The 27,837-nt window shown below is 56.6% G+C and overlaps 1 protein-coding gene across 12 annotated transcripts in view; it reads left to right on the top strand.

Moving 5' to 3' along the window:
- EP400 (E1A binding protein p400) overlaps positions 1 to 27,837 on the top strand; it is an 87,698-nt gene that overhangs the window by 26,388 nt on the left and 33,473 nt on the right. For 9 of the 12 annotated variants that reach the window (XM_033097280.1, XM_033097279.1, XM_033097286.1 and 6 more), the window contains 23 exons: positions 416 to 780; positions 2,555 to 2,848; positions 3,599 to 3,784; positions 3,970 to 4,110; positions 4,604 to 4,682; positions 5,661 to 5,710; positions 6,059 to 6,116; positions 6,858 to 6,947; positions 9,578 to 9,685; positions 10,518 to 10,708; positions 10,919 to 11,096; positions 12,205 to 12,341; positions 13,364 to 13,533; positions 13,814 to 13,988; positions 14,414 to 14,550; positions 18,001 to 18,187; positions 19,918 to 20,084; positions 21,340 to 21,509; positions 22,277 to 22,516; positions 24,497 to 24,661; positions 25,747 to 25,902; positions 26,704 to 26,798; positions 27,219 to 27,490. In XM_033097280.1, the coding sequence (XP_032953171.1) occupies positions 416 to 780; positions 2,555 to 2,848; positions 3,599 to 3,784; positions 3,970 to 4,110; positions 4,604 to 4,682; positions 5,661 to 5,710; positions 6,059 to 6,116; positions 6,858 to 6,947; positions 9,578 to 9,685; positions 10,518 to 10,708; positions 10,919 to 11,096; positions 12,205 to 12,341; positions 13,364 to 13,533; positions 13,814 to 13,988; positions 14,414 to 14,550; positions 18,001 to 18,187; positions 19,918 to 20,084; positions 21,340 to 21,509; positions 22,277 to 22,516; positions 24,497 to 24,661; positions 25,747 to 25,902; positions 26,704 to 26,798; positions 27,219 to 27,490 (3,811 nt within the window). The remainder of the gene's footprint in view (positions 1 to 415; positions 781 to 2,554; positions 2,849 to 3,598; positions 3,785 to 3,969; positions 4,111 to 4,603; positions 4,683 to 5,660; positions 5,711 to 6,058; positions 6,117 to 6,857; positions 6,948 to 9,577; positions 9,686 to 10,517; positions 10,709 to 10,918; positions 11,097 to 12,204; positions 12,342 to 13,363; positions 13,534 to 13,813; positions 13,989 to 14,413; positions 14,551 to 18,000; positions 18,188 to 19,917; positions 20,085 to 21,339; positions 21,510 to 22,276; positions 22,517 to 24,496; positions 24,662 to 25,746; positions 25,903 to 26,703; positions 26,799 to 27,218; positions 27,491 to 27,837) is intronic. The other 3 variants (XM_033097284.1, XM_033097282.1, XM_033097281.1) reach the window with 1 other exon arrangement.

Genomic DNA, 27,837 nt, shown 5'->3' with positions numbered 1-27,837 from the left:
GGAGTGCACGCAGGGCCGAGGCAGCGCAGGCCAGAGCACGGGCGGGCGGGCGGGCTGGTGGGCGGGCGTGGTGCCCCTGAGCCGCAGCCAGTAGTGGGACGTGCCCAGGGACCAGGCCAGGGCCCTTGTGTGGAGCTGCTGGTGCTCCGTCCCCGAGCATCCCCAGTTGCACTCATGTGTCTTTCTGAGGACACCCTATGTGTCCTCGACACTGCTCTGCTTGACGCTAAGTGCAGAGGTCAGGTGCCTTCATCCTTTTCTGTGTGCTCGCATGTCAATTAGACCTGTTGTAGCTGGGTGCTTCGCCAGTTACACTTCAGTCTGCGGGTGTGCTGGGTGTGATAACATGTGGGTGTGACCCGCCACGTGCTCCTGAGCGGAGGGTCAGTGCTGTGGGGCCTCCCCTGTTTTCCAGGAGGGATGCCTCCCGCCCCTCAGGCCGCTCAACTCGCGGGACAGAAGCCGAGCCAGCAGCAGTACGACCCATCCACGGGGCCCCCAGTGCAGAACGCCGCCAGCCTGCACACGCCACCCCCGCAGCTCCCGGGCAGACTGGCCCCCGCTGGCCTCCCCACTACGCCCCTGCCGCCGGCACTGCAGTTCCCACAGCCACCGCAGACCGCAGAGCCACAGGCAAAGGCGCCGCCGCCCAACGCTCCAGTCCCCGCGCCCCCCGCTGGCCAGCATCCTGCACCCACGCAGCCCACACCACCCCCCCTGCACGTGCCCGTGCCTGGGAAGGCGCAGATGCAGGCCCCGCCGCTGCCATGCCAGCCGCAGGTACTCTGCACCCTCGTGCTCTGTCCCCTCGGCGTGGGTGGAGGTGAGCCACCTGTGTGAGCTGGTGGCACGCACGCTGCTCTCAGCAGCCCTCTCTCCCACCCCAGCAGTCACAGCGTGGCTTCATTGGCTTCTGTGATCGTAGTTGTCATTCAGTTACCAGAAAACAGTGCAGTTCTTGCTGCTGCTGTCAGGATGGAGTCGTGCACACGGCCTGTGTCCACTGTCCCACCTGCTGTGCCCAGTAAGGTGGACGTTGGGCGCCGTGCGCAGACGCGGCTCAGGGTGGCGGGGCTGCGGCAGGTCACGTGGCTGAGATGGGCCGCCCACCAGGCTGCCACCAAGGGCACCTGCCCCCTTGGATGCTCTGCAGACACATGTTCAGGTCCCGCTTCCTCACTGACAAGGGCTTCCCTAGGTGGGCTTTGCGTCAGGTTCTTTCTGATTCCTTGAGATCCGTGGCAAAGTGTGATCTTCTGTAATAGTCACGTAGAGCCACCTTTTCCTTATACGTGTCGGGCACGGGGCCAGAGGAGCACTTACCGGCATTTTCTTTCTTCTGCCACTCAGCCCCTTGAGTAGATTTTTTTGTCCCTGTTTTACCCATGAGAAGACTGAGGCCAGGGAGACCAGGTAACTAGCCAGTGACCGAGGGCTGTGATTGCAGCCCAGGTGCAGGCGAAGCTCTGGCCACCTGCCCTGAGGGGGCGTCCACCGGGCTAGCGCCGCGGGCAGTGGGTCTTGGTGGCAGAGTCTTGTGTTGTGAAACACGCGCTGACTCAAGGTGGCACCAAGGCTTCTCTCGGGTCTGTGAACTGGCCTTTTGTGGAGCATCAGCTGTGGAACCTGAGTGTAAAGCAGCTTCTTGCCGCATGCACAGACACCTGTCCCTGCTCGATTGGGAGGGGCTGCAGGCTTTCTCTAATGGCCACCAAGGGGGGGCATAAGCGCACTTCAGGCTCTCAGACGTGTGGTTCCCTCGCAGTCCTTCAGCTCTGCTGCTGCGCGCGAAAGCAGCCGCTGCGGCCAGGTGGACTTGCTCTCCAGAGCGTTGTGGCTGGCCGGGGTGCTGACTCTGGGGGAGGAGGGAGCTCCTTAGCTGCAGAGGCAGAAGCCGCACGCCGGGAAAGGCACACCCGTGGCTTGTTCTGGGTCATGGAGGTGCTCCATGTGGCGTCTGTCCTCGGCCCTCCCGGGGGAGCAGCTGGCCTGCCCTGCTGTCTGCTCCCCACTTCTTCCCCCACAGAACTGCCGTCCGAGTTGAACTTTGTCTTTAGTTGGGGGAGGGTCCCCCTAGTTGTGCCCTGATCTCAGACCACACAGCCCGCGTGCCCTGGGAGGGCCGCTAGCTATGTACTCGCCCTTCAGAGGGAAGGTGCAGGATGAGCGTTTGGTTGTTTTCAACTAAGAAGCAGCTTACACAATGAAAGTTTCTTTAAAAAAAAAAAACAAAGGAAAAAAAAAACAGGAGAAAGGCTGAAAAAAGCAAAAACAAAACAAAAAAGAGCTTATTACATGAGATAAGACCATATGTGACAGTGCAGTTTATAACGGTATAACGGGGTCTCATGGGATTTGGTGCAGTACAGGGTGTATTCCTAGTAGTCATGGTTTAGTTTGTGTCATTGTGGTTTGTGGACGTGATCTGGGTTCGGTTGCATGGCTGTGTGGGGGGGGCATCGGTGCTGTCACACCCGCCTGTGACGCCGTCTCTGGCGTCTGGGTGTTGTGAGCACAGCTGGAGTCGCGGCTTCACCTGTTTTCTGCCTGCCAGACGGTGACGTCCACGAGACTCCCCGCGGATCCCGTGCAGCCCTGTCAGCGACCCCCGCCCGCCTCTTCAGCCTCGGCCATTGCTCCCGCTGGCGGCTCGGGCCCAGGACCCTCGCCCGCACGGGCCTCCCCCGTGAATAGACCCTCCTCCGCAGCCAGCAAGTCGCTGTCTCCGGTCACCTCCCGGTCCCCGGGGGCAGCTGCGTCAGCCCAGCCAAAACCACAGAGCCCAGCTCAGAATGCCGCCCCACCCCCAGACGGCTCTCAGGATAAGCTGGCAGGACAGACAGCACTGGTAAGGACACTGGGTGCTTTCCGACTGTGACACTCATGTGGCTTCATCTCTCAGGAGGCAGCAGTTGACAGCTGCACACCTGACAGTAAGGACAATCCACATGCTTTGTGATCAGTGGGAACCAAGCTTGTAACCAAGTAGCTGGACCTGTCTTGGAGGAGAGAGGCTTGTGTGGGCTCTTTTCTGTGCCAAAGTCAGCGGTCTGGGCTGCTGTCACCTCAGGCCATAGCTGAGAGGCAGGAGCTGGGCTGTATCATGAGGCTGGGGAGCAGCGCTCAGAGTCCCCAGGTCCATAGGGGCCCCGGCCCAGCCAATGGCGGTTTGTGGGGGGACTGAGCATTTCTCCGTTCAGCTTCATTAGAGGAATGAGAAGAAACCCCAGGAAGTAGGATCTGACAGCGCAGTGCTCCCTGTCCCCGGTTTTAACCCAGTGAGCGTGTGTGGCCCAGTTGACTTCATCTGTCCCCCCTTCCCAGGGGTGTTAAAGCAGATTCCGGCCTGTCCTGTGTCCCATGCAGTCCCCCGCCCGCGCATGGGTGTGAGCTGGGGTCTGCGGTTCTGAGAGGTTCTGAGACTGGGCAGCACCGCTGCTTGGGCTCCAGGAGGAGTCACCCACCCGCTCCTTCTGCCCTTTGTGTCCAAGTCTTCCCTTTGTTACTGAGACTGTTACATAGTAGGTCTCATGGGTCTGGGATCTGAATGAGTGGAACGCACTTAAAAATGACGTGTCCCCCCCCATGCCCCCCGCAGGAAAACCAGATCCATCAGCGAATAGCAGAGCTGCGGAAGGAAGGCCTGTGGTCCCCGAGGCGGCTGCCCAGGCTGCAGGAGGCCCCGCGCCCCCGAGCTCACTGGGACTACCTGCTGGAGGAGATGCAGTGGATGGCCACCGACTTCGCCCAGGAGAGAAGGTGGAAGGTGGCCGCGGCTAAGAAGGTGGGTTAGAAAGCGCTGGGGGGTAGGACATCACGGTGCCGGGAGCGCTCGGTCTCGCAGAGCGGCTCTCAAGGCCGTCCCAGCAGACGCTGCCTATTCCTGAGCAACATGTAGCCATACGCCAAGAACACTTCCGGGATAGCCCGACACAGCGTAAAACATCCGTTTGTGGACTTGTTTGCTAGCTCGTCAGGACTGTAGCGCGGCATCATGAAGAAAAGAAGCTTCGTGAGGAAAGGGGAAAGAGAGAGGAGCAGAACCGGCTAAGACGGATAGCTGCCTCAACCGCCAGAGAAATAGAGTATTTTTGGTCAAATATTGAACAGGTAAATGCTGCAGTGTAGTGGGGTCCTGGAAACCTAGACTGTCAGGGCTGGCGAGTTGCCTTCTGACACCGTGGTGACATCGTGGCACCGCCGTGTCCTGTAGAAGGCACCTGAGCTGGTGCCTTCTGGACTGCTGGCTCCTTGGGAGGTGGGGTCCATGTCTGTTTGTGTGCGTGCAGATCACGTCGGCTGCACCCCACCTGCTTTGGGAGCCCCCCTGAGGCCCCTCCCAACAGCGTGGGTCACTAATGGCTGCTCCCATCTCTCTCCGTTTAAAAAAAAAATTCTCATCTCACTACCTGACAGAATTTGGACAGGATGCAGTTAGATACAAAATACACATGAAAAGTGCCAAACGGGACATTTCCTTTTGAAGTCATGGGGATGAGATCGGGATGGTGGTGTGCGTGAGCTGTGATGTTCGTAAGCGCAGCGTCCGGAGCTGTGTTAACTTACGTCGTCGGTAACGTGCTATGTTTTACTCTCTGTCTAGGTTGTGGAAATAAAACTACAAGTAGAATTAGAAGAGAAAAGGAAGAAGGCCTTAAATTTACAGAAAGTGTTCAGGAAAGGTAGGAGACTGGGAGAAAAGCCTTACTTTCTCTGGATTGTAATATGCCCGATTCCCTGCTCAACTTTTTTTTTTAAAATAATTTTATTGAATCCAGTATATCCAAAATATTACTGGTCTATTAACATACATGATTGAGATGAATTAGATATTTTGTATTTCTTTTTCATGATGAGTCTTCAAAACCCAGTGCGTATGTCACAATGAAAGCACATGTCATTTGGGGCAGCCACGTTTCAAGGGGCCCACAGGGCTGTCAACCTGGGGAAACTTCTGATCTTTAGAAACAGTTTCTTCTCTGAGTCACGTTTTGCCCATCCCTGCTCATCTTGTGACAAGGTGGCCGCCCAGGGCGCCGTGTGCTCCCCAGCGTTTGCGAGCACGTGGTCTGCCTGATGGTCACGCTCCTCTCGGTGGAGCTGCCCTCGCTGCACATTTCAGCTCTTCTCAGCTTCACTGGATGAGTCAGCACCCCTAGCTTGATCAGCTTTGGGGCGTGCTCAGAATTGAGGCAGTTCCTGGACAGGGAGGTGGGCTCCCTGAGGCGTGTCTGGAGCCCTCTATGTGGCCAGCACTCTGCAGTAGCTGCCCTGTCACCGGTGGGGGCCAGGCACCAGTGAGGCGGCGTCACTGGGCAGAGGGGGGCGGGGGGGACATAGTGCCTCCCGTGTGATGTGTGAGGAAACTGAGGTGGAGAGGTGACCACTTAAGTCAACAGCTGTCAGACCAGACAAACCCTAAGAGAGCTTTGCCGCCAGCCGTCTGCTGTCCAGACGGGGCCAGCTGGGCCCTGCAGGAGGTCTCCGTGCACTTGGCAGGCGTGGAGCTGTGGCTGGCTCTGCCTTGCCGCCCTGGTCACGGGGTGGGGTGGGGGGGGTGGGGCGGGACTCACCCTGCTGTGTCCTCGCAGAGGAGATGTCAGCAGAGACGCCCCTCCACAGCTGTAGTGACCATGTCGTGTTGTTATCTGTTTCTCTAGGAAAAGAGTCGAGACCTAAGGGACTTGATACATCCCCAGAAAACGTTCTGGTGAGTTGAGGACTGTCCCTGCGCTGTGTGGGAGGTGGCCGCAAGGGGCGGCAGACCGTGTCTGTACAATGGGCTCCTCGCTTCTGTCTGGAGAAACCCCAGGCTGAGTCACTCCCTCTCACTGTGAAGTCAGTCTGCCTTGGGGACAAACTGGTTTTGCGTGTGTCAGGCACACGGGCTAACTGGGCCCTGGGGGAAAGTGCGCTGAGGGCAGCATGGGCTTCGTCTTCCTGCTCCACTCCCCGGGCCTTTCTCTCACCAGAGGCCACTTGTCACAGGCTCGCGTTTCTGCTCTGGTCTCTGTCCTGTGCTTTCCCACCACGTGTGTGCATTCTGGTTCTGTTTCAGGATTTGGGGGCACCTGTAAGAAAACGGAAAGCGAGTACCTCCCTCACTGATGACGAAGGTCCGTCTCCGGGGCCCTTTACCAACCATCCCCTGTGCAGTGCTTGAACTGAGCAGCAGGGGAGGGGTCGGGCACCACTCAGGGTGGCCATGACATTGAGGACGGCCGTGAGCCGGAGCCACTGGGGCCGTTGTGGAGCAGGGAGAGTGTGGGACTGAACATGTGTGTTCGTTCATGGGGGAGGGAAGGTCGTGAGTACTCAGGAAGGAGCCAGCTGGGGCTGAGGCAGGTGGGAGAGAGGTGTTGTCCACCTGGCCAGGCCCCAGGTGGCAAGGGCTTCCTCTCGGTGGAGCGATGGCCACAGACGCGCACGTCCTGCTGGGGCCAGTTGGCTCCTGAGTGCAGGAGTGGGGGCATGGGGTGCCGAGACTGTGGCTGCACAGCACCGTGCTGAGGGAGGCGAAATGGGCAATGGCAGATTCAGTGACCCAAGGTGGCACGCTTGGGGACGGTCCTGCAGCGCGGCCCAGGTAGACGAGAGGTTGCACCTCATTCTGGGGTCCGGCCTGAGCAGGCCCGTCGAGTCAGGAAAGAAAGCAGGCTGTATTTCACATGCTGAGGTCTCTGTTTCCTGCTCGCTCAGTACACGGTCCTTTCTGAATGGAACCTGTGAAACTACAAGGCTTAGTTCTAATTCTTCTAGTAGCCATGCAGAGCATTTGGGACGCTGTGTAGCTTCTGATGAGTAACTGAGAAGGTGCAGTGACGTCTGGCACTGACACTCGATGGTCACCATTTCAGTGGAAGACGAGGAAGAGACGATTGAAGAGGAAGAAGCAAATGAAGGGCTTGTGGACCACCAGGCAGAGCTGTCGGACTTGGCCAGGGAAGGTAGGCCTGAACGTCCTCCTGAAAGGCTTCAGTAGCCGTGGGCACGTACGAGAGAGCGTGTCACAGCGTGTGGGGTGGGAGCACCCCGCACACCGAGCCCCGTCCCGGCAGTGACAGTCCCCAGGTTTCACGTTGGTTCCTTTGGCGGCCTGTCCCCAGCTCCGACGCGTGTCCCTGGACACACCGCTTCACTGGCATGTGTCGGAGCTGCACACAGAAGGAGTCAGGTGTGGTCCCATGTTGTCACGTGGACTTGCGGGTTCTCGCTGCTGCACAGTGTTCCATGTGTAACCTGGTGCAGACGGTCTCGCTCGGAGCGGAGGGCTGGGCTGGAGGGCGTGTGCACAGTGCCTGGTCGGTGTGATGGGGTTGAGTGGCGTTTGGGTGGTTGTCGCACCAAGGCCTGCCTGTCTGGAGCCCTCAGCGTTTGGCTGTAGCGCGTCTGCCCTTGGCTGGTGAGCGCAGCCCCTCATGGAGTGCACGGCTCCTGTGGGCCCCTCCCTACCCATGCCCACTCTGGTGTGCGCTGTTCTTCCCCAAACTGACCTGTCGGTGTCCTTTGTACATTCTGGCCGCGAATTCGTCAGTCATGTTATCTGGCTTGTTCTTGACCTGAAAGGGACACTTTCACCGCAAAGGCAGTGTGTGGTGGTGGTGGTCCAGGCTGCTCGGTCGCCGTCAGTGTGCTCGGTGTCCTCTCAGCCTTTCAGTTGTACTGTTTCGGTGTCCTTGTAGTGCTTTCCGAGTACAGTGACTTAGCGTCGTGACTTGTTCGCTGTGGTGACAAGCAGCCTGGCTGCTGCTTCTGGCTGGGTCCCATCAGACGAGCGCTTGGCTTCCGTCCTTGCAGCTGGCCCCTCGCTGCCAGGCCTGCCAGCTGCGGCTGCGAGCCCAGTTCCTCCCAGGGCCTCCCTTCCCCTTCCGGCTGTTGGCGCACCCTTGTGATGTGGCGTGGTGGCTGCTCTTCCCAGAGAAGTGACCCAGGGGCATGCAAGCCACTCGTTTGCTTTCACACCGCCTGGCAGCCCCCCGGCTCAGCCCTGGCCTGTGGGGGTCCTGGCGCCACAGCGTCCGTGCTGCTGAGCGCCCCTTGCCCACAGGCTGTGCCCTGTCCAGGCCGTGCGCCCTCGGGGCCTGTCAGCCTTTCCTGCAGACAGACGGTATGCATCTTTAAAATGGCATTCTTGGGTCTTTATCTGAAATGGAATCTCTTCCCTGTGTATCTTCTAACTAGTTTACATAAGCGAAGGCGATTGATTTATTTCTGTGTATTGTTTGTGCCAAGACCCCTTGCAGGTACTCTTACTGTGATTCTTTTTTCTGTTTACAGTTTTTCCTACTTAGTCATTACGTGATGTACGTGTGCATCTGCCAGCATTTTGTTATGAAAACATTCAGACACACACAGAAGTTGAACCAACTGTGTTCTGACACCTACATACATATGTGTCCCATCACCTGGAGTCTGCAGCTTTTCAGCTAGGCTGGGGGGCCATTCAGCCATAAGCAGGGGGAGCCACTGCACTTAATTAGCCTTAAATGCATGGTGACTTAATGTCCTTTTGGGGTATGTCTGTATGCACTTGTCACTGGTGTGACGACGTGCAGAAAGCCACACGCCACAGTCTGCAGCGCAGTGCAGCCTCCGTCCTTGCCACCCATGGAACAGCTGTGGGGACAGCAGTGTCGCCCAGGTTTCTGGTCACCCCAGACAGATGCAGGAGTGCAGATGATGAGGTTGGCCATGACATTTAAAGCTCTTCAGCCCCCAAACTGGTTTCCAGGAGCATGAGGCCGCTTGTCCCATCACCGCAGTGGGAAGCACCTGCTTCACTGTACTCGCCAGCGATGAGGGTTTTAAGGTGGTTGCTGATTTGGTTGGGAACAGATGGTGTACCGTCTGATGCCCCGCGACGCTCAGTTAAAAAATACGCGACAAGCCCTGTAGAGTGTGTGTGAGAGACAGCTCCTTCTCTCCCCGGGTGCCTGGGCCTTACTGTGCGGGGTTTCAACAGCGAGGGTGAGCTCTCAGGGCAGAAAGGATAACAGCCTGTTAGCATACTTTCCAGACGTTTTTTCTGTTTCATTTTGTTTGACTTCTAGTATTTTTATGTGTCATATCCACTAATTATTTTCCAGTATTTTTTATATTTTTATTTGTCTGTAGGTTTTACTTTCTATTCGTTAGATTATTTCAGACATATTTGTTCTTTTATGAATAAAAACTGAGTTTCTTCATTTTATTTCGAAGATTCTCATCTTTATAAAGAAAATACTTTATAAAGATTTTTTTTTTTAATTTTTTTATTTTTTAAGGAGGGCACAGCTCACAGCGGCCCATGCAGGGATCGAACCTGGCAACCTTGGTTTTATTAGCACCACGCTCTAACCAACTGAGCTAACAGGCCACCCCATAAAGAAAATATTTTAGACCTTGTATCTATGATGGGCAATTAATTTTGGAAAAAAAATAAATGAGCTTTTAGAAAATAAGTGCTTTTCCCAGGGAATTATTTATAACCAGGAAAAGGAATATATGTGACAGGGCCCTTTTCCTTGACTGTTTCCTTCCCAACTACCTGACGCCATTGATACAAAGTGACCACCTTTCTTCCTGCAATCTTTTCCAGCTGAATTGCCCTTAATTGATTTGATGAAGTTGTATGAAGGTGCCTTTTTGCCGAATTTCCAGTGGCCCCAACCTCCACCTGGCGGTGAGGAGACGAGTGAGGAAGAAGGTGTGTGTCAGCTCCTCAGAGGCTCGGCTTTAAAGCGGAATGCTCACAGAGGAGCAGGGTGCTTCAGCAGAGTCGGAACACTACATTCGCTTTCTTTTTGGTCTGATGGAAAAGGAAGTGGAAATGTATTTAACGTGTAATTTTATATTGAATAGAGTTTTATTCTGTGCTTTCATTTTTATTCATAAACTTGGCACAGTTACCAGCTCTTGATCAAGTTGTGAACAATTAGTTTTGTCCACATTTGTAAGTCATTGTTTTACGGAGCCAGATTTGTACCACATTTGTCAGGCTGTGCTATGTTTGTTCAGCACCCATTTTAAGGAGTTTAGTTTACTTTGATTAGACACAAAGACTGTACCACAAAAGGCCTGCTTTTCCTTGCTTTCACTCCACTGTTGTCATTAGTAGACGTGCCTGTGGGCGCGGAGGTAAGGAAGGGCTGGGGCCGTCAGGACGCGGGAGGGCTCCGTGCTGCCCATCGTTGGAGACGCTTCTCAGTTTTGCTTTCTTGGTGGTTGAGGGGCAGCCGCTAAGCCCGTGAGTGCCCATAAGTCTATTGGTGACACTAGCTCCTAATCGTTACAGACGTTTTCCAGTTTCACCCGAGGGCTTTCCAGGGTGGTCCTAGGCTTGGTAGTTTTCTAAGAGTTTGTATTAGTATATCTGGGTTGCATCGTTAGGTATATAAAGTGGATCAAAAACAAAACAAAATGCTACTTGATTCTGTATCGAAGTATTTGGATTCTGTCAATGTTTTTCTTTTTTTAAAAAAAAAATGTGAAGCAGGCTTGTACCACTGTCACAGCACTTGCAAACCCCGTTTTCACAGATGCAGAGGATGGCCCTGGAGACCAGGAGAGCCGGCGGGACGTGGTTGTCATCGACTCGCTGTTCGTGATGGACCAGTTCAGAGCTGCTGAGAGAGTGAGTGTCGGGAGACCTCACACAAGGGACATCGCGGACGTGACTGCCATGGCCGAAGCCGTGCTGCCTAAGGGCAGTGCTCGGATCAGCACCGCGGTGAGGCGCTCAGCTTTATGGGGGTGGGGGCGGGGGCTGGCCCCACTAGCACGAGTTGTCAGGAGAAGCAGATTCTGGCCATTCTTTTCCTGCTGTGTAGCTCTTCGTTGTGGCTTTCCAGGAGGCTTGTTGTGTGCCTGGACTTCACTCTGGAGAGAAAACTGTAGTGGTTCTTTCGAGAAGTGCTCACTGCCCTGTCTGTCACTGCAGGTGAAGGTGAGCGCCCCGTCTCTGCTGTACGGCGTGCTCAGAGATTACCAGAAGGTCGGCCTGGACTGGCTGGCCAAGCTCTACCGGAAGCATCTCAACGGCATCTTGGCGGACGAGGCTGGCCTGGGCAAAACAGTGCAGGTCATCGCTTTCTTTGCACACCTGGCTTGTAATGAAGGTGAGAGCTGCTTGGTTCTTGAACAGCACAGATTTGCTGGGATTGACTCGCAGACTGTGCATGGCCCGGGGGGTGGGCGGGGGGGGGGGCTGCCTCCTTCGCTCAGGGTTCTGGTCCAGGACCCAAGGGGACAAGTTGCATGAATGAGCAAAAGACTCGATCACAGCCACCATTAGGGGGGTGACTCACTGTTATTCCACATCTGACGTCAGTCATGTGAGGCCCAGTAGGCCGTGACCGAGACCTTGGGACTTCCCGAGTCCCACTGCTCGTCAGCCCCTGCTGCTTCCACGCTGGCCTGAGCCAGTGCCGCCGGGCGCCACCACGGGCTGGTGGGAAAGCATCCCTGGCCCACCGCTGTCTTCTTCGCTGTCTCTTCAGCCTCCGTACCCCAAGCCCCAGCTCGCCGAGACCCTCACCTGTCTGGTCACGGCGTCTCAGCCTGTTCGTTTCCTCTGGGCACGCTTTCGTGTTGGTGATAATGCGCTTCCCTACAGCAGTCATGGCCATCGAGGTGTGCACTGCACGTGTATTGTCGAGGCCTGTCGTTTCCTGCTCCTGACTTGCTTTATGCTTCATTTCCAGCACAGGAGTTAGAATTTATTATGTGTGTATCACTTTAATCCTTTAACAGCCCTATTTTTCAGAAGACAAATTGTAACCGCGTATTTTGAGATGGTTTGGGTGTTGTGACTAGAGGGGGAACGCACGGCGAGCCTGTGTGTGGCCTGGCAGGCGCTGCAAGGAGGAGGCCCCAGCCCCGAGGGCTGTGGGGCGCTCTGCTGCTTGCTCCTCAGCGTTGTTCCTCGAGGGTGGGCGTTCCCTCCATGCTCACAGGGGTTTGCCATGTTTCTGAACAAATAACCCATTTTATTGGGAATTGACACATGTAGCCACTCTGTGCCAAGTGCCCCTGAGACTCGGGCATGGACTCTGCCCTCGGCGGCCTCCCGTGGGTGCGGGGAGGAGCTGTCCCGACTCCTGTGCGCCACGTGGGTGGCTGCTTCCGTCACTCACCTGCTGAGCTGGTCTGAGCGGCACAGCGTGGGGCCTCCACCGCCAGATGGTTTTAGCTGAGAGGAAATGTGGTGTCTTCTCTCTTGCGCAGGCAATTGGGGCCCTCATCTTGTCGTCGTGAGAAGCTGTAACATCCTCAAGTGGGAGCTCGAATTGAAGCGTTGGTGTCCTGGGCTCAAAACCCTGTTATACGTTGGCAGCCATAGAGAGCTCAAAGCAAAGAGACAGGTATTTTAAGTTTAAACATGGAACAGAACCAGACAGGAAACCACCTTAATTCTTATAGGAGACAAATTGCACAATGTCCAGGCCTGCTTGTTTATTGGTGTAACTATCGTGAGAGACCGCCCTGTAAGTTGCTCTTTGATTCCAAGTGTCTCGCAAGCACCTGACAGCGGTTGCTCCCCGGAAGGAGGGCCACAGGTGCAGTGGCCTCGTTTTCACTTCCCAGAAACTGAGGGAACTTCCTTCCAGACTCACATGGGCTCTGGAGGTGCTGCAGGTCCTTTATACCACAGGCCCATTGGCTCCCCCCACTCCCCCAGGCACAGACGAGAGCCTGGTACCCCCTCGGTTCTGAGTTACAGTCCGTGGAAGAATTCCCGTGTAGTGTGTGTGAGGAACACTAACATGCAGGAAGCCTCTAGGACAAATTTGGACTGTGCTCTTTTTTTTCCACCCAGTAGTTTCAAGTACTAGATTCTAAGAGTAAATTACAGATCACAAGTTTTCATTGAAGGTAAAGTTTTGGTTTATGATTAGGCTATCGTGTTGACTAGCGTTTACTGCGATATCTTGAGATGTATTTTTTTTTGTTACTGTCTCTGGTTATTCGTTTGTTTTTAAGAAGCTTATATTGCAGTCGGTCGCAGCACAGATCTCCACATTTCCTACCGTCCCGAGCACGTTTTTCCCTTGCTCAGATTATATCCTATAAAAGCTGGTCCCACTGCAGGATCCTCTAGTAGTCTACAGTCTGGTGTCCAGAAGCCATTGTTTGTGCCTCCAAAGCGGCCTCTTGCTTTGTCCACACAAGTGCTGTAGATTGCTAGAGGAAAAGGCCACGAAAACACGCACTCAGCCCTTCCCTGCGCAGTAAAAAGAAGTTTATGAGAAGCACGAGTACGGTGATCGTGGGTGGGGACAGGTTCATTCATTCACTGGTGAAAACTTGGGAGCGTGCCCCAGACCCTGATTCCAGGAGGGGGAGGCGTGAGACGACGCCTGAGGCCGTGTGTTCTTGTGCGCAGGGCTGGACCGAGCCCAACAGCTTCCACGTGTGCATCACGTCCTACAAGCTGTTCTTCCGGGGCTACCCGGCCTTCGCACGTGTGCGCTGGCGCTGCCTGGTCATCGACGAGATGCAGCGCGTCAAGGGCCTGACGGAGAGGCACTGGGAAGCCGTGTTCGCCCTGCACAGGTCTGACCCGCTCGGCTCGGCTCGGGGTTCTGTGCGCCCGTGTCTCTGTGGAGGTCCTTTTGAAGGCGTTTAGGTGATTGCAGGCACACCTAGAGTTGCCTGAGCTACAGACGTCCCCTTGTCCTTGGTCATAGCACGTCGGGCTGAGGACACCCAGAGAGTTCGTGTAGTTCAGCCCGTTTCCTCAGGCCCGTGCGTGTCAGCCCCACGAAGCCCCCGCAGCCCCTTGCCTCCGAGCGCCCAGCCCGGGTCCCGGGACTCAGGCTGCCTTCCTGTGCAGCCAGCAGCGCCTGCTCCTGATCGACGCGCCCCTGCACAACACCTTCCTGGAGCTGTGGACCACGGTGCACTTCCTCATCCCGGGCATCTCGAGGCCCTACCGGCACTGCCCTCTGAAAGCCCCCAGCGAGGAGAGCCAGGATTACTACCACAAAGTGGTCATACGCCTGCACAGGGTACGGGGCTCGGCCGCAGGCCTGACCTTCCTGGTGGGGGACCTGTGTGTGACGTCATCTGGAGAGGCGCATGGGAGCTGTGTGTGTGACATCATCCGGAGAGTCGCATGGGAGCTGTGTGTGTGACGTCATCCGGAGAGGCATGTGTGACACGTGTGTGTCATGTGATTGTGTGTGAGTGTGAGATGTCATCCCAGAGAAGTGCGCGGGACCTGTGGAGAGGCATGGGACCTGTGTGTGATGTCATCCTGGAGAGGCGCGTGCGAGACCTGTGTTGTGTTTGTGTGTGCGTGTGTGTAACGACATCCTGGAGAGGTGTGCGGGACCTGTGAGTATGTGACATCATTCTGGAGAGGCACATGGGACCTGTGTGTGTGATGACATCATTGTGGAGAAAAAAACAAAGGATCATATTCCTTTTGCAGGTGACGCAGCCATTTATTTTGAGGAGAACCAAGAGAGATGTGGAAAAGCAACTGACGAAGAAGTTCGAGCATGTTCTGAAGTGCCGCCTTTCTAACCGACAGAAAGCCTTGTACGAGGATGTCATCCTGCAGCCCGGGTGAGTGTGGGGGTGAGTGTGGGGCTGCGTGTACTGTGTCGCCTCCCCGGCTCGGAGGCCGCGTCAGTGGGGGTTTGCAGGGGGTGCCCTGCCCTGGCAGGCTTCTGCTTCTCTAGGCTCCTCTGGGCTGTCCCCTCCCTGCTTCGAGTCAGCGGCTCTGTCCGGCGTAGCTAACCCAAGTGGGGCAGGCACCCTGGGCGCTAGAAATCACTGCATCGTCCTGCAGTGTCAGTTATGTTCGCGCAGGAGACACGTTCCGACTGGAAAGCTCACCTTTTCACATCCATGCACAGGACCCTGGACCGGAGGCACTGGCCAGCCGTGGCCAGCAGTAACGCTGCACACAGCAGTCCCCTGATCTGCAGGAATCCGCTCCCGGGCCCAGTGCAGGCCCGACACTGCACGTGGTGCCGAGCCCCTCTAGTCTGTTTTTCCTGTGTACGCTTTGCACAGCTTTGCAGTTTCACTGGTCAACGGCCGTTCTCACCCTACATACTAGCAACCTCAGCAAACACTTTTTTTCCGTTTTAAGTCGAGAACTTTCATTTCACCTTTTCATCTGAAGGAAGCACTTGACGGCTTCCTTTTGGCATATCTGAATTGCCAGCGTCATTACTCTTGTTCTTTAGGGTCGTTAGGAAGTCAAGTCAGGGTGGCTTGAACACAGGCAGACCCAGTGATGCTAAGTGGATCTGCTCACCAACCCAGCCAGCTGCTAAGTGACGAATAGGTGGGAGCATGGGCAGTGAGGGGACGCAGGACAAAGGGAAGGTTCACGTCTGAGTGGGACGGAGCAGGATAGCGAGAGGTTTTGTCATGCTGCTCAGAACAGCATACGATTTAAAATCCGAATTATTTATTTCTGGAACTTTCCATTTAATACTTTTGGACCATGGTTGTCTGCAGGTAACTGAAACTGCAGAAGTGAAGCTGCGGGGGTGGGGGGCTGCTATATGTGGGGGCGCAGGCAGTGCAGTCAGCATGACATAGAGTGACCGCTGTGTGGTCTCTGCGCCTGCCTGTGGACTCGGGACGTGTGGGGTCTGACCCCCTCCATGATACTCCCACGTGGCCTGTTGGGCTCTTTCCATCACGCTCTCCATTTTCCTGAGTTTAGATTAAAAAACAAAACTAAGCAGAATTAAAGTGCAAAAGATTTTAAGTATATTTGTACTCAGTAATCGTAGCCCTGTGTCTCTCCTGTCATGGGTGCCGAGAAGTCACCACAAGCTGCGCCTCAGTGGCTGGAAGAGCGCTCGGCGTTCCAGAGCAAGCTCCTCGCGTTTCTGCTGCTCACCTGACTCACGCGCTCCGCTGCTGTGGGGGCCAGGGTGACCTAGCGTCCTGAGGTGGCATGCACATCAGTGTGGGGCGCAGGCAGCCCCTCCTTGACCGGCCGGGTTGCCTGGGCACAGCCCCGTGCTGCTGCTTCCGCCACGTAAAATGAGGAGATTCTGGGGGGCTGTGAGGTCATGTCACCGTGTGTGGGACGCGGCAGAGGAGTGTCTGCACACAGTATGCCTTCAGCAGGTGGCTTTGCTGTTAATCTTGCTGTCTCACGGGGTCACTCCTGGGAGTTTCAAGGCAGCGTAGGGACATATGGCTACTCACGTGTGTGGTTCCTTGTCCTTGATGGCTGCACTGGTGAAGCTGCAGTCTGTTCACTTCGTTGAGAGGAGGAGCCTTGCAAACCCCCGTCCACGACAGTGTTCCCAGTGTCCTTCCTGAGCGTAGGGGAAATGGTGCGTGTGTGAGCAGAAAAGGTGCAATATTGGTGAACTTGACTGTTGGTCAGATGTTTCGGGGGATCCTAATTCAGCTTGTGAAGACCAGGTGTCCGTGGCGAGACCCACACCGGTGGGTTTGGGCTCCCGTGGAGTCCAGGAACACGCCACACTCGGTCGGCTGGGCTGCCACTCCCTGGTGGTGCCAGGGGATGGCGCTGCTTTGCACTTGGGGATGACAGTGTCATCCCGCCCGTTGGGTCTGGGACACTCCGTATGCCTGCAGGAGAGGCCCCCCAATCTGGGACCCACTGGTGAGAGCAGACCCTGGGCTGCTGTGTGGCATTTGCTGCGATGGAGCTGCAGGAGGAGACGCGCCCCCGTGTGCGGGTGCCCCTTCCTCCCGAGTCTGTCGGGCTGGGCCCAGGGGAGGCAGGGAGCGTGCCCGTGCCTGGCCCGACTGAAACTCCTGATCAGTGACTTCTGTGGGGCTGCCAAACACTGCTCAGCGTGCATGTTGGTGCCACGGTCTGGGCTCCTCGAGTGGGCTCAGCATCGCTCCTGGTCGGTGCCTTCCCTTCCTTTGCGGTGACCGCGTCCCGCAGTCCCACCACCTCCACATGAGCTCGCCCCACGGAAACCTCGTCTGCCCCTTGCACAGAGCCCTGCAGGGACCGGCCAGGCCTGCCCCGCTGCCCCCCGGTTTCTGTTGTCAGTGCAGAGGGGCTCTGAGTCTACCTCGGGAACCCGCATTTCCGGTGTTTGCAGCCTTCTTTCTGAAGTGTGTCCTGTGCCTCAGCGCTCGTGCACACGTCGTGGCTGTGATCGTGTTGCCGTGCTCTGCAGGGCTGTCTGTGGGCTTGGCACTCCCTCACCCGAGCCCTGCTCTACCCCATGCCCCACGGCCTGTTCCGTCACAGCCAAGAACACATCCTGTTGCTGCCTGAGCTGTCCCTTGGGCACCACAGGCACGTGTGCCGACTGCCGTCCGGTGACTCTCCTAAGCTTGCTTCTCTTCTGGGCTTTCCTGCCGTGGGCGTGGTCCCAGCAGCCCAGCGTCCGTGTAGAAACTGGCTGTCCTTTGTCCCCTTGCACCTCCCGTCTCTTTGCTCCATTGTGCTGCCTCGGCCCCTGCATCTGCAGACCACCTGGCCCGCCCGTCCTCCGCAGCTCCTTCCTGCCTAACCTGTCAGGACTGCCTGTTAGGGGGACCCACCCCGCCTCCAGGAGGTTTCTGCTGGAACTTTCTAGAGCACTCCAGGCTGCATCCCATATTTCCTGCATAGCACCAGCATGCTGTGCGGTTTGGTCTGTGTGTGCCCTTCACTGCACTGCAGGGTCAGGGCCCGGGGACTTGCTGTGGGAAGTGCTCTCCCCGCTGCACGCAAGCAAGCACCCTCCTTTCCCGGGTCAGGAGTTCTTGGCCCAAGCTGTGCAGGTGCCGCCATGGCTTCACGGCTTCATGGCACACCCTCGTCACATTGGGCTGACGGGCACCATGCTGCCCTTTACAAGGTCCTCTTCCTGCGGACGGGAGGCCTGGAACCCCCCCCCCACCCCCCGCGCCCATCCTGTGTGTCCTGTGTGTCCTGCGTGGTTGGGGCTCTGGGGCCTGGAGTCATCGCTGTGGACAGGGAGTGGGGCGTGATTCCTAACCGCGTCTGGCGCGGCTGTTTCTGAGCGGCACGGTGGGCTGGCGCCTCATTGCCGCCCTGTCCCCGCGCAGGACCCAGGAGGCGCTGAAGAGCGGGCACTTCGTGGGCGTGCTGAACGTCCTGCTGCGTCTGCAGCGCATCTGCAACCACCCTGGGCTGGTGGCGCCCCGGCGCCCCGAGGCGTCCTACACGGCGGGGCCGCTGCAGTACCGCGCCGCCTCCCTCGTCCTCAAGGCTCTCGACCGAGACTCCTGGAAGGTAAGAGGTCTCGGGCAGGGGCTCGGGCCTCGGCCAGGTCGGTGCCAGACGACCATGTCCCAGCCAGATGCAGGGCGGCAGTGAGCCACGTTTGCGACCTGCCTGCCCCTCGACAGAACCTGCCTCCGGACTGGCCCGTGGGACGCGTGTGCCTGGCTGTGCAGTGGGCCATGAGACAGGGCACAGTGCAGCATGACAGGCCGCGTGGACCAGGGCTGTGGTGACAGCCACTTAGGATGCGGGACTTGTCTTGGGCGTGTGCCAGCTGCCATGGGGTGGCCTGACGCCCGAGTTCCCTGCTATGACCCTTCCTGGCAGGCGCCACTCACAGGCCCGGGATCTAGAACCTTCCGCTTCGTGTCGTGGGTGGGCGGGGACAGGCCAGGGACTCTGGCCTCAGCTTCCTCACCACGTACGGAGGTTTGAGGATTGACTGGTCCAAGGGCTGGAGGCGAGCAGGGTGCTCGGGAGGGGTCCACCTGCTTGCTTTTTCCGCCAGCATGGTCACTGCTAGAGGGACGTGTTTCACTGAGTTACAGAACAGCTGAGCTGTGGGCGGGACAGGTGGGTCTGACTGGGCCTCAGGTGTGTGTATGGTGGGGGGTGCAAAGCTGGTAGAGTTTGCATTGTGCTTCGTGTTAACGCGCTGGGACAATTCATCGCGATGACGCGCAGCCTCTGAAGTGCACTGCATGTTGGTTTCAGTGTACTGGCAGATTTGTACAGGCATCACCACCGATTCTAGAATATTCCATCTCCCCAGAGAACACTGCGCACGTTAACTGTCCCTCCCCTGCCCGCTCCAGCCCTAGGCAGCCCTCACTTGCATGCACTTTGAATTCACCTATTTCATATAAACTCCCACTTTCACGAACGTGGCACCAGTGTGTGGACTCGGTGTGAGCAGCATGTGTTCAGGTTCACCGTGTGATGGCAGGACTACCTGCTCGTGAGGCTCACTAGTGTCCCACCCCATGTACAGCCTGCATTGTTCGTCCACCAGCTGGTGGGCATTTGGTCATTTCTGCTTTCTGGCCGTTGTGAATATGCCGCTGTACAGGTTTCGTGTTCCTGGGGCGTGTGTCTAGGCCTGGGGCTGCAGGGTCATGTTTGACGTTCTGAGTAGCTGCCAGACCTTCCACAGCGGCTGCACCTTTTCCCTCCCCCCACCCATGTGTGTGGGCCCCCCGGGGATGTGCCACCTTCCCCACGTCCCTGCTCACCCCCCCACCGCCGACTCGCCACTGCCCACCCTCTGGTTCTCACATCCTAGTGGGTGAGAAGCTGCACTCTCAGCATTGAAGCCCAAGTGGGGGCCCTTGCGGGGGATCCCCAAATGGGGACTTGGGCAGTGCGTCCTAGCCGAGAAATGAGCGTCCCCAGGTGCCACACGTCCACCTCACTCGCACCAGCACTCTCGGGTCTGTCCCCCTGGGTCTCTCCCCAAGACCCCTCCTCTGGACAAGGCCTAGCACCTCCATGCCATCCAGACTCCCTTCTCCTCTGCCTCCTCCATTCCCACTGCCCCTCGGGGTGACCCAGTGCGATCCTTCCTGTCTGAATGATGGGGATCCTGACTGAGGCACACTGAGTCCCAGAGTGGGGCGCAGGTGGGCTCTTCAGGGCACATGGCCGCTCGGGGCTGGCTTCCTGTTGAGAAATGCACTTTGATTCTTAGTCGAGTGTTTTTTCTACTGCCTCAGCTAATTTTTTATTCTTTTTCTACTTAGGAAACCGATCTTTCTATATTTGATCTTATTGGCTTAGAAAATAAAATGACTCGCCACGAGGCAGAATTGCTGTGTAAGAAAAAGGTGACACGGAAACTCATTGAGGAGCTGTTCACTGCACCACCCCCACCGGGCAGGCCGCCGGCCGCCAGACTGAAGCCGAGCAGGTGTGTGGTGGGGAGCGTCACCTCCTGCTCACCGTCCCCCCCCGCAGCCCCTCAGGGAGGCCTGGGACCAGGTTTGCGTTTCCCATGAGAACCTGGGCTGCAGGCTGTGAAAAGAAGGGCTGTGTTCTCATTTGTTACTGGCGTCTCCTGGGAACTGCCCACAAGCCTTTGGTTTCCACGTTGCTCTTTTTAAACAGGGAGTGTGAGCACTTGGAACCTGCTGGGTGGATGTGTGGCCACTCACCTGCCTGAAGAGTGGCCCTTTTCATCGTCTTTAAGAAACATTGGGATTTAGGAGGGGTCCACGTGGGGACAGGGCGGTCAGTCTGGATTGACCCTGGCGTGTGGTGTGGTGGCAGCTGTCGTGGCCAGGTGTCTGCGTGGTGATGGCAGGGCGCGCCATGGGGCGCTGTTGGGGCCCTGCAGGGGGGCAGAGCGTGAGGGCCTCTGGAATGAGAACTTTGCGGTGTCGTGAAGCCTGGAGAGGTTAGACGGCGAAGTCACAACCCCAGTGATTCAGGATAGGCCGGACCCAGCAATGCCCGGGTTAGAACGGGGAAAGACAGAGATTCGTGCTTTTGAGAGAGAGGGTCAGTTGTGCACACTGCAGCCCTCTGGCAGCCTCTTCCGCACGTGCCTTCCCTGGGGATGCAGGACTGACCACCCGCGCTTAGTCCATCTTGCCTGCACTCGGTGGAGCCTGAAGCCCTCAGTTAGCTACACAGATGGGCGGCGAAGCTGCCGCCCTCGGGCTGGCCTTTTGCCGGCTGCTGCTTCCTGTCGTGGTGTGCAGGCGTTTTGAAAATGGAGCCTTCCTGACCTTGCAGTTTCCCAGGTGAAAGAACCGTGGGAAGTGTTTTGCATTGTGATAGAACGGGGCAGCGGCACCCGTGCTGGGGACCCTCTTCTTCAGGCTGAGGCTGTGGCCTGAGGGGCGCCGTCACTATCTCTGCCTTTTCGGTCTGTCAGCGGGGCTGCCTTGTGACCTTGCACCCCACTTCAGACTCAGGGAGTCGTTTTAGGTGCCTTTTCCTAACGCACACCCACAGAGACCGCCAAGTTAGTGACCGGCACGCCCACCACCGAGCGTGGGGTGGGTGCGCCACGTTTGTGGGACCCACCAGGAGCTGGACGCCGTCCTGCTTAGAAATCCCTCCCCTCTTTTCAACGGCCCCTGGCTGCTGTGTCGGCTGGTCCCACAGCCCCGGGCCTCTGCGCCTCGTGATGCTCTTCTCCTGCCCACACGGACGTCTAGGTTGTTCCAGCCTGTGCAGTACGGCCAGAAGCCCGAGGGCCGCACGGTGGCCTTCCCCAGCACGCACCCGCCCCGGACGGCGGCCTCCACTGCGGCCACTGCCACTCCACAGGGCCACGTTCGAGGACGGCCACCGATTGCCACGTTCTCTGCAAACCCAGATGCCAAAGGTAGGCCTCGCGTGGGGGTGCTCTCGGTGTCACGGAGGGTGTTTGTGGAAGACGTTGCTTGTATTCTGGCCCCTCTAGACACGTGGCTGTCTGCCTGAGCAGGAGTGGGACCTCTGCTCCAGCCCTGCGAGGGGGCCACGTGCGGATGTCACGTGAGCTTGAGGCTTTTATATTTCTTTAAACTGGATTTCCCCACACAAGATGCTGCACCCCAGCAGAGTCGTCGGTGTGGCATCAAGGACGCACCGTGGGGACACGCGCGCTCGTGCAGGGCACTGCACGTCCACGTCGGTTCCAGAGCTTTGAGGAGGCTATTCCTGTCGTGCCCTGCCATCGCCCCGCGTTCCCCTGCTTGTCACTGTGGAGAACGATAGGACTAGAAAGTAGGAGAGGTGACAAGGTGGCTCGCCCAGCCCTTAAGCAGCGGCCCTCGGGGTCGTGTCCATCCGTGCGTTCTCGAATGTCGGCAGGGCTCCTTGTGTGCTCAGGACGGGGTCCTCGTGGACACTCGGGGTCGCAGGGGCGGACTCGTCACACCTGTTGGCTGCAGAGGCACCGCGCAGCCTGCTGCCAACCGGGAGTGGAGTGGGGTAGTTCCGAGCAGAGGGAAGTGCGCGCTCTCACCTCAGTGGCCTCCTGCCCCCTTTTCAGAGGGCTTCTCATTTGAGCCCCAGTGGAATGTTTGTTGTACCTTTGAAAGCCGGGTTAAAGAATTGCCTTTGTTGAGAACCTTTAACAGCTCTGCACAAACACCTTATCGATTGCAGCGGCCGCAGCCCCGTTTCAGACCTCGCAGGCCCCCACCGGCGCTCCGAGACCACAGGCCGCCTCGACCTTCAGCACAGCAGCTAGCCCAGCCCATCCTGCGAAACTGCGGGCTCAGGCCACGGCCCCCGCCTCCGCCCCGGGCCCGCCCCCGCCCCCGCCCCCGGCCCCCTCGCACCCGGGGCAGGGCGCAATGCCTCAGGGGCTGCTGCTCACCTCGCAGGCCCAGGCGCGCCTGCCCAGTAAGTGGCCTCGCCTCTCCCGTCGGTTCTGCCACCTCTTTTCCCAAGAAGTCACGTTCAGACCAGTGCTGTGGGAACCTGCTCCACGCCTGTCTGCCCGACCCCACGCCCATGCCTCCTTGGACACTGTCCTTTCCGGCCCTGAACCTGCTGACGTAGGGCTCCTCTCCAGGGCCAGCATTGAGGGCCTCATCCTTGCTGTCCTTTCTCAGCTCTGCTTTCCTCCCTTGCTCATACTCTGCTGCTGTGTGCTGGTGACAGCACCTCGCCTTAGTGTGGCCAGGCCTTGGGCCACCAGCACCCAGGGTCAGCTTGTGGGGCAGATGGTTATAAGATGAAAGCAGGTCACTTCCTTGCCAGCCACGGGAGCTAGCGTTCGCATTCTAAGACTGGACTTCCTTTAGTCTTATGCTGTGCCACATTTAAAGCTGGATGAGTTGTTGCTCAGCTGACACCCTTTGTAGTAACGCAGTGACTGAGACATCACAAACTTCCTAATCTTAATAGAACTTATTATGACCAGTGCAGTTAGCACATCCCCAGATGTCACCTGGACCCTGTTCGTTCTCCAGAAGCCAGTGTCCTAATGGACCCAGCACGGGCTGCACCGTTTCTCAGAGCCACCTCAGGCTCTGGGGTGTGACAGGCCATGTGGAGGCCTGTGGGAAGGGGGGCAGGCGCGGTGTCCTGCGGGGTGGCCGGCCATCACCTGCTTAGCTGCCTGAGGGAGGGAAGCACCTGGCTGTGTGGCACTTGTCTGCCTGGGCTGGGAATTTGGCGGGCTGTGTGGCGGGACCTGGGCTTGGGAGCGTAGTCAGCGGGGCACCCTTCACTGACCGCCTTCACCTCCACGGACCAGCGAGGGCTAACGGGAGGTTCAGTTCTCCACACACATCTCTGCATCTCCTCCTTTCAGTTTCCTTGCCTTGTTCACGGTTTCTGTGCCCAAGAGAGCTCTGGATGGTTTTCTAGTCTTTTGCTAACTATTCTCTTTATAGCATCACTAATAACTTTCGCATGGATTTTCTGGGAGGGACGTTGAGACGCAGACGTCAACCCCTGGGTAAAAGAACCGTCAACCCTGTTCAATTACAGTCTGGAGGCAGCGACTTTTTGAGTTAGGTGCATGTGACTCTATTGAGTTACACTGCCAAAACAGTATGTGAAGCACTGCTCAAGTGTGCATTTCTTGACAGTAAATGTTATAATCGGATCCTACGATCTAGTTCAAATTAGTGTGAAACTTCCTATCTTATAGCTATGTTGGTGTGATGTATTTATGTACCATGTTGCCCCGAAAATAAGACCTAGCTGGACCATCAGCTCTAATGCGTTTTCTGGAGCAAAAATTAATATAAGACCCGGTCTTATATTATAGGAAAATAAGACTGGGTCTTGTATTCTTGCTCCAAAAGACACATTAGAGCTGATGGTCCAGCTAGGTCTTATTTTCGGGGAAACACGGTACTTAAATATATTCCCAGTTTTTGGAAAGGTTCTGAGTGTAATTGAAGCTAGTTACCTGGAGTGATATGTCTTGTTTACCTCTGTGAGCTAAATTGGACATGCCCTGTTTTACATTTTGGAAGTTCTCTGAAAGTTGAGGTCAATACGAGAGTTTCAGAGTGTATTACAAATAGATTTCTGCTGTTTTTGATATTTGCTACTTATTTATTAGTTGGAGAGAAAAGGAAAATGTTCCTTAATAGTTTGGTTAATTATAGTAATATCTGATCATCTAAAATCTCTTACCAGTTATAAGTAGATAAGTTAACCATTAAAATCTGATGTTAACTTTGTTTTCTGTTTTCTATTAAAATAGTTATATTCTGAAAGTGCTAGAAAGCACTGCCTACCTAGTCAGTGTTTCTGTGACACTTCGGTTCACTACACACCATTTGTGTGACACGCAGTCGTCAGTACAACCTTCGCAGACTTGCCCGAGAAATCCCAATCCGCTTTTTCTCTGCATTTCTGTAGGTGGGGAGGTCGTCAAAATAGCCCAGCTGGCTTCCCTCGCAGGGCCACCGAGTCGAGTCGCCCAGCCAGAGACCCCTGTGACGCTACAATTCCAAGGGAACAAGTTCACCTTGTCCCACAGCCAGCTGCGGCAGCTCACGGCCGGCCAGCCCCTGCAGCTCCAAGGTATGAGGCAGCAGCCCGCCGTCACAACCAGCAGTTTAGCTTCTGCCCCGTGCAGGTGGGGATAATGGGCAGCCGTGCCTGTGAGCTCAGCGCCTCCCCTGGTCCCACCTCAGTGAGAGAACGTGTGTGTCACCGGCTGCCTGGTCCAGACGTGTGTTCAGTAGACGATAACCATTTTTTAAAATCTGTCCTTTGCTAAAAGTTCCCTATTTTTGAAATCAAAATATAAATGTTTGCTACTTTCTAATTTTGAAGTGTCCTACAAATGCCAAAGGACCAGCAGTTTATGTAGAAGTTATGCTCCTTTACGTACATACGTCAGTTTCACTGCAGACAGAGCCTCCCAGGACGACGTGTGTGTGGTAGTGGCTTTTCGAAGGACCTGAGGGAAGCAGTTTAAGAGGCGTTAGTGTGGGTCCTAAATGACCACAGCAGTTCAGTCGTTCCATTCCTCCGCTGTCAGGGGTCAGTCCTGGCTGCCGGCTCCCAGCAGCCTCTGGGACCAGTTGCTCATGGCTCTTGTCAGGGCGCAGGGTGCAGGAGAGTCACCGAGAGCACAGAGCAGAGGTCCTCGGAGCCTGGAGCAAAGAGCCCGCTCCATTTGGTTTAATCCCATAGTTCTCCAGTTTTTTGAGCAAAGGGGTGAGGCCACTGGTCGACATCTCTGGTGGGTGCTAGTTTGTGTCAGGCGTGGGCCGTTTGTGGGAAGGACTCCTCCACATGGCAGGTTGACATGGCTGGGTCCCTGAGTAGGCCACAGGCACGGCGTTCAGGCCCCTAGCGCTGCCCAAAGTCAGGCATTGCTAGGAATAGATGAGCCTCTTCTTGACATTAAGTAAAATGACTTCGTTCCTTACAGTGAATAAAAACTGTAAGGAACGAAGTCATTTTACTTAATGTCAAGAAGAGGCTGAATGAACAGTTTTCAGTTTTGTCCAAGTAACTGAGTTCGTGTTGCCATGTTAGAGTAAATTTGGTTCTGCGTGTTTGGTGTATGACCTGTTTGAGTACACTTGGGAGTGAGTGTGACCGGGAGGCAAAGGCACACGCCAGGGCTGACCCTCCTGGCACACATGTGATTGCAGGCAGCGTGCTGCAGATCGTGTCCACCGCTGGGCAGTCCTACCTGCGACCTCCAGGCCCCGTGGTGATGCAGACCATGTCCCAGGCGGGCGCCCTGAACGCCCTGGGAAGCAAGCCTCCGGCCGGGGGCCCAGGCCCCACACCTGTGACCCCACCAGGTAGAGTGTTCTGAGCAGCACTGAGACCCGGCTGCGAAGCTCCTTTCTGACTCTGCATCTCGGGGAACTGCACTACGTTAGGGATTTCTGACTGGTGCCCCAGGACCGAAAGTCTCGCTGTGGCCATCTGACTGCCACAGACCAGCCCGTGCCAGCTTGCTTTGTTTGCTTTCTCTTTTGCTCTCAAACTTATTGACTGAATATCACCAGACTCCGCTCATGTTAGGTTTTTGTTTGGTGCTGAAACTCCCCCAGGACAGGTGAGGGAGCAGGGTTTGAGCCGTCCTCCGTCTGGCCGGCCTGTGCTGCTCTGTGTCCATTCCACAGCCTGCCTCCCACTCGAGTCCTGCTCTACCCGGACACGCCCATCCCACCCACCTCTACCCTCCTGGGCTCACCTAAGCAGGGCCCCTTGGTCCTTGGAGCTCTGAGCAGCCCCCATGCACCAACCTCTGTCAGCATGAGCAGCAGGTGTGTGGGATGCTGGGCTCGCCTGCTAGTCCAGAGGACAGTGCTGACCAAGGGCCGCGGCCCGGGTGGCTGCTGGCCGGCATGATGGCCACGGGCCTGGGTGCACACAGGCACTCACCCGGGGAAGAGACGGACTGGCGCTCACTCAGCCCAGACAGAGTGTGGCCAGAGAGCAGGAGGGCTTCGCCGGCAGTTCGGACAGTTTCATTTGTTGCGTGTTCCAGAACTGCGCTAGTGATAGGTGGCACTGTTCCCAAGGCCGCACTGGAGGACGGCGAGGGCTTGCAGAGGGTCAGCAGCCTGTCCCCAACGCGTCATTTCTGATTGCAGTCGGTGTGCCTGGCCGAGTGGCCGTCAACCCGCTGACTGTAGGAGACTCTGCAGTGGCCGCCAAACCAGCCTCTCCCATCGGAGGACCCACCCAGGTAGGGGCCCGACACCGGCACCACCTCAGGCTGCTGGTGACACGGGATGGTTGGGATGATTGACAGCTTCTGTGAGGCATCATCCATCGCTGTGCCTTTAAAAAAAGTCTAAATTGTAGAATTTTGTCTTTAAGACACTTCCCTAATAAAAGTAGTGGAACTGGGCTTTATGATTGCAAAACTCTCGCATATTTTTTTACATTCTTCTATCCGTGTTCTGGGTGTTGAAAATGCTCACTGTCTTGAGGAACGTTCCCCACGCTGTTGGGAAAGTGTGCCCGTTTGCTCTGCTGCTCTTCTGTCACTGTCTGCAGTAGAGCAGGCCCCGCATGCCTGTGGCGGGGACTCACGTAGGGCTTGGCGACCAGTAACTGGCCTGTTGTTTCTGAGGACCCGTTTTCATCACTGTTTCTGATACAGGAAGAAAAGGCCCGACTTTTGAAAGAGCGGCTGGACCAGATTTTTTCTGTCAATGAACGGCGCTGTTCCCGCACCCCCGTCTACGGCAGAGATCTCTTAGGCATTTGTTCTCTGGCTGGCATGGAACGGGTACCGTGGCTTGGGGCTTCGGATAGCAGGCACGGGAAGGGGGCCGGGCCAGCGAGCCATTACGTATCACCCTCAAACAATCAGAAGGACCTGGTTTTGACGCTGACCCAACGTCAGGAGTCCCTCCAGGATGTCATCAACAGGTGAGTGGTGTCACTGCCCTAAAACCCCTCTGGGCCCCACCTCTTCACGCCTCCCCGCCAAGCCCTGGCAACCCCGGCCCGTTCACCATGCCCATAGTTTGGCGCTTTCCCAGAATGTCACATGGCTGGAGTCACAGTGTGCGGCCTTCTCAGATTGGCTCCTTTCGCTCAGTCACATGCATTTAGCTTCCCCCATGTCTTTTCATGGCTTGATAGCTCGTTTCTTTCTATCACTGAGTAATATTCCATTGTCTGGATGGACCGCAGTTTATCCATCACCTACGGAAGGATGTCTCAGTGGCTCCCAGGTTTTGGCAGTTCTAAATAAAGCTGCTGTAAACGTCCGT

This window comes from Rhinolophus ferrumequinum, chromosome 25 (genome assembly GCF_004115265.2).
Source record: "Rhinolophus ferrumequinum isolate MPI-CBG mRhiFer1 chromosome 25, mRhiFer1_v1.p, whole genome shotgun sequence".
Taxonomy (NCBI): domain Eukaryota; kingdom Metazoa; phylum Chordata; class Mammalia; order Chiroptera; family Rhinolophidae; genus Rhinolophus; species Rhinolophus ferrumequinum.
Note: the sequence above shows the minus strand (reverse complement) of the source record. Positions and strands in the feature narration are given on the sequence as shown.